The sequence below is a fragment of the Misgurnus anguillicaudatus genome, chromosome 1 (genome assembly GCF_027580225.2).
Source record: "Misgurnus anguillicaudatus chromosome 1, ASM2758022v2, whole genome shotgun sequence".
Lineage (NCBI taxonomy): Eukaryota > Metazoa > Chordata > Actinopteri > Cypriniformes > Cobitidae > Misgurnus > Misgurnus anguillicaudatus.
In genome coordinates, this window is record NC_073337.2 from 27,591,110 (window position 1) to 27,601,328 (window position 10,219).

Here is a 10,219-nt window from a genome sequence, read left to right on the forward strand (position 1 = left end):
TATTTTTTTTCAGTGTACTACATTTAAAGGTGCAGTGTGTAAATTTTAGAAGCATCTAGTGGTGAGGTTGCAAATTGCAACCAACGGCTCAATCCACTCACCCCTCGCTTTTGAAACGCATAGAGAAGCTACAGTAGCCACCACCGGTAAAACATGTCATCGTCAGAGACAACTTAGTAAAAAAAGTTTGTCGGTTAAAGGTTTCTGTAGAAACATGGCGACACAAAATGGCGACCTCCACGTAAGGGGACCCTCTGTGTATGTAGATAAAAACTTCTCATTCTAATGTAATAAAAACATAACGGTTCATTATAAAAAGGTCTTTATACACCCCTGATAATATAGTTTTGTATATTATTTTGCATTTCTGTCAAGAGATCCTTCTAACAATTACACACTGCACCTTTAACTAAATGTTTTATACAATGTATAATATGCAATATTCGTGGGTCCTGAATCTGATAATGCCAAATGTCTTGTTACCAGTAAAAAGTAAGGGGTGGGGGGCCCTCTAAGATTATCTTGTCCCGGGCCCAGGCAAGACTGTCAGCTGGCCTGAGTATAACATTTAATAATTCCTATTTAAAATATATTGAGAATGTCTTAATTATCTGCTTCATTTTAGTTCTGCAGTCATATAGTCAGATCATCCTATTTGTCAGTCTGTGTGGTTTGCAGCCTTTGTTGTTGGCACAACAGTTAAAGGAGTGTAACACCAAAGTCTTATGCAAACTGACAACAGGCCATTGCATTTTTGGAAAAAAAATCTCACACGTGGTGGTAATGCAGCCAGGGATGCAAAAGAAAGCCTTATAATTTTTATAAAATGTATAATTCACTTGGCCCACATGGTTTTCTGAATACTTAAATCTGATCATTCAGTTCAGACCACTAAAAGTTTTTTCCTCTTTTGTAGATTTCAACAAATGTGGTGGAATTTCTTCTCTGGACAGAATCCTCGAAACCCTTTCCTTTCGTCCTGGCCATGGGAAACATGCAGCAGATCTCTCAATCTTTTTTCTCAATCAGTCTCTCTGAATACGGAAGTGACTTAAACTGCAATTCGGCCAAGATGGCGACGGCACGCACCGCCTACTTTAAGCTTCAAAAATGCTCTTCACAAACCAATGGGTGACGTCACGGACACTACTTGCATATTTTTTACAGTCTCTGGTTTAAAGGCATTTTAAGTGCTTGAAAATAAATACCCCAGGCAATGTGCTTCTATGGGAATTCCTGTAGTCTGTCATTTTTCAAATGGATGAATCCTCTCCTGTTCGATTCCTTTGTACATCTTTGTTCGCGACAAGTAACTTTAATAAATGAAGTATTTTAAGTCAAATACATTCCATTCTGTGAAACTTAAAACATTTGTTCTTTAAAAAAACTTTACACATCTATGAATGATTTTACTTTTAATTTAACAATTACGTTGTTTCTTTTCTTACACTGCTGTAGTTTTGTTTATGTACATTTCAGTATTTCATATACTGTAAAATTACAAATTCTGTCTTAAATTCAAACGAATTAATTCAACCTGTTACATTGTTACTTCAATGTGCATAATTTATGATATTTTATAAATATATTTATACTTGGGTCAGTAAGCAGTCCTTTAAATGATTTTGCAACTTACAACTGTAAAAATGTAAGAGTTTGTAGTTATTTTGCAGTCAAATAAACATTTATTTGCTGTTAACAATGGTCTTGATTTACAATAAAGCACATGATAAAATAACCCAGCAAGAATAACCCAAAACCCAGAATATTAATCCCATAAATGTTTAAAATGACTACATGTTTGGTTTGCTCAACAACCCAACCTGCTGGGTTAAAATGTGTTACCCAACGTGTTGGGTTACTTTAACCCAGCATGTGTTCTGTCCAATATTTACCCAGCGCTGGGTTGCCAATTGGGTTGTTTTTAACCCAACCATTTTTAGAGTGTAGCAATAGTATATCAGTGACTGAGACCTGACAGAAAACATATTTTTAAAACTATTATTATTCATTGCAAAACATCCTCTGAAGGCCATTTTAATGACAGTATAATTATCATTCAAAACTGACAATAAGGGCTCTTGCAATTTACAAGCTCTAATTCAAAGCGAGATTTATGGAAAAGGCTTTAACAAAAAGCATGCCAAACGACAGCGTTTCTGAAACATTGCTTTCCAAACAAGCATACATTTTCCCCAGTAGGAAATATGACATGCTCTCTCTTTAATCGAGTTGCTCATTTCATACCAAAAATGCTTTATTCCTGTTTTATTGATATTTCCATTGGCGCATGGGGTGTGTGGACAATCCTCCACACCGCTCCAAGGAAAAACACTTGACATGATTGAGAAAACAGAGATGCTGTGTAGTATTCCAGGGATGGCAAACAAATCCAACGGTTGAAAAACAGCTGGTGTTCCACCACAGTCAAAGGCACAAAACATTCCCGGGAGAAAAGCAAAACCAATCACTAGACTCTTGGATTGTGTGTTTTGCTTGGGTCTTCCACACAAAGCAACTTTAACCCCCGAGACTGGGTAAAGGATGCAGGACTGTTGTCCTTTATTTGTGAAGGTCACTTTGATAAATGACTCAGTAGGGTCAGAGTAACGATTGGTTATTCTGAGGTCACTCAAGAGGGACAAAGAAGACACGTGCATCTCTTGAGTTTAAATTAACACTGGGTCTCATCTGAATACTAAAGGTCAAAGGCCATGATTAATCATTTGCGCACAGTGTTGAAGTGAGACTAGACTACTTACATTGCCACTACAAACTTCTGTGTCTACTTAAGCTGTACTTGAACTAAACATTAGTATTGAAGCTATAAGCCTACCTATATAAAGGATCAAGATATTACCTGCAACTTGCAGCAGGTCTATGTGCTAATAAAAGATTTCCCTAAACAAAAACATACAGTCAAACTCTACATAATCATAATAATTATTCCTAGAAAGTCAACCACAAGGTCCCTGAAACCATCAGCCTTTGTGATCTGTAGGGGAACATTAAGAGTCTGCCAATTAATATCTAAAGAGAATGAAAAGCAGCTGTCTTTGTTTATCCAAATGGTCGCTTTCCGGTTGCACTGGCTACACCAAACCCATCGTTTCATGGGTCGTTTGGCTGCAATAAACCCAGAAAAAGAAGCCCGGGGCTTATGTCAGGCCATATACACTCGATATACATAACAATGGTTTTCATTAATTTTCCAAATGCAAAAATTAAAAAATTGGTGAGGAAGCATGCAACACAGTAGCAGCATCTCTGCAGAGGCACATTGATACTAGGGATGTCAATTTATGCAATTTCCCATATTCGATGATCATTTAAATTAACGATCAATCAATCGAATAATCGTTAACAGTAATAGTGAACCCTAAGCCTTCACTGCAGTGGCATATAGCCAATGACATAAAAGTGTGCATAAAAACGACAGCTTCCTCACGCGAATTAAAAGATTTTATTTTGTCTAAATAACATGCTAGTGGGATTGTAAAATGAGTCAATGTAGTTGTTGTTTTGATAAAATCATCAATTTAAACTTATCTCGTAATGAAATATAATGACTAATAGACACAGTAAACTCCGCCTCACATGGGCACTCTGCAACAGACGCATGAAAGTCCATGTCAAAATAACAGTTTTATTATCAACAAGTGTTATTTATCAAGTTGTTTACCTCGCTTTCCGAGTCGTTGATACACTGTTTGTAATTATATCCAAGAAGCACACGAAGGGCACTTTTCTCGTCGTCACCTCAGCTTAGACGTACTTTCAGCAAAGATGCTTATATTACGGAGATGCCAACCTTCCATTAGAAAACACTTACATTTTACACTTAGATTACATTTTAATCTGTTCATTAAAAACGGCTTCTGGTCTCCTTCTCTGTATATAGCAGCGTTGCTATGCTAATCTTGCAGGCTTCCCCGAAGAGGGTCTTTGCTTTCAGTATCCTAAACGTATTTGCATTTTCTGCGTCGGACCCTGTCAGATTCACTGCGGATGTAATTTCGTTGCGTTGGCAGCCAGCCAGCCTCGTCTCGCATGACGTTAAAAAGCACATGCGTGTGCTTGGCATCGAGCATCGTTGTGATCATAGCTAGTAGTTTAACTTTTGCGCGCTCGCTTATTTTTTTTTCTCCGACTGTATGTGTTTTGCGCAGGCGCCGCACACACGTGCATGATCTTGTTTTTCAACAATCGTTAAGTTTTATCGAGTAAATTCTTATCAACAATTAATCGAAGATCGATTAACATGATGTTAACATCCCTAATTGATACGCAAAAATGAGCAAACGTGAAACCTCAAGCAATGAGTTTACGAATAAAAACGACTGTCCACCACATTAGTGTTGTGAGATATTAAAGAAAATGCGTTGTGTGATAAATATGTGATACATGACATGCTATACAATAATGCTTTAACTTTGTACAATGAATTTAAATTAAAATAAACTATTTTTAAATAAACTCAGTCTCTTTACTGTGTGCATTGCCCTAAATTTTGACTATGCATAACTTTTTGAAGTATTAAAATCATCCGCACTTGTAGAAACTTTTGCTGTAATTATGCAGCTGTTTGCCAGTAACTTACTGTAGATTTAAATGAACATTAAACATTAACAAGTCTTTGTCTTTAAGAGTAAAACTATAAATAAACAGCCTCATGCAAAGCATTCGGGGACCAGAAATCCTCATCAACCTTTTTCTGTTTTTCCTTCAGATTTTGGTTCCCAGAATGCTTTGCATGGGGCTGTTATTTTAGTTTTATTCTGTGAAGATAAATACTTGTTAAGGGAACATTTCACACAAAAATGAAAATCCTGTCTTATTTTCTCATCCTCATGTTGTTCTAAACCTTTCTTTCTGATGAAAACAAAAGAAGATATTTTAATAAATGATTGTAAGCACAGGGCTGATTGTAACCATTGACTTCCATAGTAGGAAAACAAATATTATGAAATATTGTGATAAATGATGAAGAAGATATTTTGATAATTGATGGTAAGCACACAGCTGATTGTAACCATTGACATCCATAGTAGGAAAACAAATATTATGGAGTTATTGTGATAAATTATGAACTAGATATTTTGATCAATTATGGTAAACACACAGTTGACAGTTGTACGCATTGAATTCCATCGTATTTGTTTTTCCTACTATGCAAGTCAATGGTTACAATCAGCTGTGTGCTTACCATCATTTTTCAAAATATCTTTTTTGTTTTCATCAAAATAAAAAAAAGAAATTCATACCAGTTTAATTTTGCGGTCAACTATCCCTTTAATGTTTAATATTCATTTACATTTAACTTTGAACAAACTGTTGCCAGTAAAAACAACATAAATGTAAATCTACAGTAAGTTACTGGCAAACAGCTGCCAGTAATACTGTAACGTTAAGTCCTACAGGAATTTTTAACAATGCAGTTATTGTAAACTATTGCAATGTGCGGTTATTTACTGTAATCTCGCATTATCGTGCAGACCTACACTACATTATTATTAACGTTCTTACTTTAACAAAATTTACTTTTACTGAAATTAACCATTGTCTATGGCATTCGAAGTAAAACCATGGTAACCACGAATTTACCACTGTAAAAAAATTACCACTGTCAGTTAATTTAACTACAATATTTGCAGTAAAATACAAATTTTGCATGGTCTCACTTTCACCACAGGATAGTTTAACAGTAAACTATAATAATACAAATGAAAATCAATCCCTCCGTAACCATGGTTTCCAAAAAACGCGCGACACCAGCTGACTGAGGTAAAATAATAACAAAACAATACAACATACACAAAAACGTCCACAAACTACACAAGTATAATGTTAAGTGCTCAAATTGACGATTGAACTAAACATACAGCTGTCAGGAGTGTGAATGTTGTAAAAGTGATGTACTGTACCTGTCATCATAGCAGAAATCAGCGCTCAATGTGTTCATGTAGAGGAGCAGAGCCACAGCACCGCACACGAGCTCCGCTATCATCTCTTAACACCACACAGATCAAATAAACTCAACAAATCAATCATACACATCAGTCTCCGTCTCTCTCACCGTCCTACTTTTCATTTTGTTGTTCTTATGTGAGACGCCAGTGAAAATCTCGATTCATTTCACGCGGACAGATCGGAGTTTCAAACAAAACCGTCTCACCCACGTCTAACCCATGTTCAGTCCATGAAACAAGTTGCAGTCCGATAAATATTTGGGTTTGCACCGTGGGATGTCGCTTTTTAACAAACCGTGATCTAATAGTCGTCCTTTAAAAGCAGAGATTCGGAAACATCCCATTGCACTGACGTGACACCCTCCTATCACACACAACACACGCGACGCGTGTTGTTTACAAACGCGCATGCGCAGAAGATGCTTAGCGGGAGCTTGAGACTTATCTAAAATGCTGTTTTATTTGCATTTTAATTGGATTGTATGTGTAAATAATATTACAAATAGTATCATAATAATTATGTATATGTTAGTAACAAAAAATATAAAGATAAAATAGATCATTATATGGTATAGCTGTGTGATACACAATCAACACCTTTAACCTCAAGCTATTGACCCTGTTGATCTTTGACCTTCAACTCCATTGAGACATCAACTGCTGCTTTAGGGATATTAAAATAATCTATATTTTAATGTGGTGTGAAGACCAGAAGAAAAAGCTGACATTTTAATTATATAAATTTGTTGCAGCATTGTCACATAACCAGATGCATATAATTTCTATATTTGTCATCTGGACAATACTTTTCCATCATATCAAACAGGAAACCATCAAAACGAGGAGTGCCACAGTTTGAACCACACCTGTTCAGAAATAGAAATGTAGAAATAGCTCAATGCAGAGCACAAACTCCCTCTTAGATCAACAGTATATAAAGAAACAAGTGCCAAACAGATACAAACATTGACCAGACACCATCTCTCTTGCACACTCGGTCTGTGATAGTTTCATACTAATTATAAGCATTAGCAGACTGACTAAATGTGTTGTGAAGTGTTACATTCCCACGACTGTAAGATAGATTTGTATTTGAAATGCAGTGCCTTTAATCACGAAACCATCTAAACAAGGTCTGATTATAGGGAGTAAACACATTTGACACAGGAGGGAGACTGCTAACACCTCTGTGGGTTTTTGGTAACATTCACAAATAAGATGCTTTAATTAGCGGCAATCTATGCATGTCAAGCCAGCATATTAAACAGCTACATTAATCAAATCGGTTCGCTCATTTAATGATTCACGGATCAGTATACTTCAAGACTTTCATTCGTGCATTTAAGCCATTTGTCTCATGAGAGGCTTGCATTCAGAAAATGTATTAAGGCGGTTAGGGCATATTACTAGAAAATGCTGACCTGGAAAACATTTTAATTTTAAACTGTTATTATAGCTGTCCGATTCATGTCATAATAATGTCATGAACCAAATGCCATAAATAGGAAACACATTTAGTTTGTTTACGTTTTTTTTTATCCACCAGTGGAAAATAAGAATCACTGATGTTGGACTCATGACTAATCAAATCTACTTAAGAGCTGGGTTTGAAACACTGTGTGATTTGTCCACATTTGTACCACAGGGCTGTTGAATACTTCATTCTGATTGGCTGAGAAACATTCTAAGGGTGTACATTATATTTCAGTAAACGCACACCTATAAAGTAATTCCAGATCTGTTAACCGCCACATTACAGATTCATATCACTACGCCAAGTTTAAGTAAATATATGCACACAAATAAAGTAAATATGTTAGGAGTAACTGACCACACGCAGTTGAATTTTTTGCAATTCCGTTATTTCGTTTAAACTTGGCGTAGTGATATGGACTGTAATGCGTTCGACAGACTTGGAACTACTTCATAGCTGTACGTTACTGAAAACTAATGCACACTCGTAAAACGTTTCTCAACCAAAATAAATTACACATTTAACAGCCCGGTGCAAAGCTGGGTAGATTACTTATGAATTGCAATCCATTACGTAAGGAATAATTGATTCCGGGCCATTGAATTAGAAAATAATGCACACCAAGGTGGTAATGCGGCACGACGCGATGCGCAGGTGTGCATTATTTTCAAATAATTCAAAGCACCGGAGTCAATTATTCCGCTTATACCACGGTTACCAGAAACATTGCTCTGGTGCTTATTTTTAATTCATTTGACAAGTTAGCTGTGCGGTTTACAGAAAAATAATCAACACCCATAGAACATTTCTCAGCCAATCAGAATGCAGCATTCAACAGACCCGTGGTATAATGATTAATAATTAGGTGACAAAATCATATAATCTGTTATAATCTCTTAGATTACACATCGTTAGTAAGGTAATCTGACTACTTTTGGATTACATTTAGATTACTTTTGACATCTTATTTGATTTCAAATAAATAAGGAGGGAAATATATTCAGTTCTATTTCACCAACAAGAACCTTAAAATTTTATTTTTAAAGTGCAATACGGACAGTTAATACTTCACTATACTAACACTGTTTTGCTTTGCTATTAGTGTCAACTGATAGTAACACACTGAATAAAACAAAATCACTCTTTATGAATTTAAAACATATTTACTTAATTTTAAAAACAGCTATATTGCAAAAAACAATATTGAATTTCACAAAAAACACTGCTAGGTCTAAAATTTCACCTCACAAATGAAACTGAAGTGGTTATTTAAACCACGAGTTTCTTTAAAAATGAAATGGTGTCTATACATCCAGTAAATTTGATTTTGACATTGGTGGGGAAATAAATAAAATTGTCTTCAGAGCTGCATTGTCACAAAGGTTTATCGCTGTTTACTTGAACAATAGTTAAAATCAGTGTTGGGGAAAGTTACTTTTAAAAGAAATGCATTACAATATTAAGTTACTCCCAAAAAAAGTAACTAATTGCATTACTTAGTTACTTTTCATGGAAAGTAATGCTTACGTTACTTTTAGTTACTTTTGCGTTACTTTTTCTTGGCTAAAGCTTGATCTCTTTCAGGCCTTGCAGGTGTTTTTATGACTGAAAAGTTCTGCATTCAGAAATTGCATATTTCATCACAAAAATGTTTAGCTCTGGCCTGCCATCTCAGTTTCTGACTCAAACTGTTTCCACACAGGCACAGAGGGTGCATACGTTTAGTTTAATTCAGTACATATTTTTTAATCAAATTAATTAAACTAAAAAGTAACTTGAGTTACTTTTTTGAAAAAGTAACTCAAATATTAATGTGTACATTTAAAAAGTAATGCGTTACTTTACTCGTTACTTCAGAAAAGTAATATTATTACGTAACTCAAGTTACTTGTAATGCGTTACCCCCAACACTGGTTGAAATAGTATTTTGTTATCATAATCTTATTTACAGGTTACAGGCCAAAAACAACAAATATACAATAATTCTATTTTATTTATTCTTTTTGGTTAATTTTAACTTTTTTATGCCAGTAAAGATTCTGGCATGGCAAGTTAAAAACTGAACCAAAATATTTTCTCCAGATCTGCTTTATTTAAAATAAATAAATAAAATAAGTAATACGTAAAAAACAGACAGACATCACTGGTTATATGTACATATAGATTCATTGTTTGGTCGAAATTATAATTCAGTGTTCCCTGAATATTGGTAGGGACATGTCCCTAGCGTCCCTACCCAAATCAACGCCTTTGCATCCAGTGATCAAACGCTGAGTGCTGCTTCATTTTGCATCTTGTCTAACGTAGGCAGAAGGTAAATTTATATGAAAATTTAAAAAAAAATGTGAACATCATACTGTCATAGTGCAGTGTTTCCCAATCCTGGTCCCCGAGGCCCCCCTCCCAGAAAGTTTTAGATGTCTCCTTATTTAACACACCTGATTTAACTCATCAGCTTGTTAGGGAGACATGTTTATCATTTTGGGAGGAGGCTGATAATCAGGTGTTTTAAATAAGGAGACATCTAAACCTTTCTGGGAGGGGGGCCTTGAGGACTAGGATTGGGAAACACTGCCATAGTGTGAATATGATGTAATCATGTAATCCATAAAAAAGTAACAGTAGTCTGATTACGAGTATTTTAATATGTAGTTTAATCCAATTACAAGTACTTGATTTTTGGAATCTGATTACGTAATACGGATTACATGTAATCCGTTACTACCCAGCTCTGGCCCGGTGTTATAGACGGTTTCATCGGACGCACGTGATGCAC

General features: G+C 35.4%; 1 protein-coding gene across 1 annotated transcript in view; it reads right to left on the bottom strand.

Annotated features, from left to right (window-relative positions):
* tmtc2a (transmembrane O-mannosyltransferase targeting cadherins 2a) overlaps positions 1-6,366 on the bottom strand; it is a 44,760-nt gene extending 38,394 nt beyond the window's left edge. The window contains exon 1 of the mRNA XM_073869126.1: positions 5,925-6,366. Within this exon, the coding sequence (XP_073725227.1) occupies positions 5,925-6,007 (83 nt within the window). The 5' untranslated portion in view covers positions 6,008-6,366. The remainder of the gene's footprint in view (positions 1-5,924) is intronic.
* Between the last annotated feature and the right edge of the window lie 3,853 nt (positions 6,367-10,219).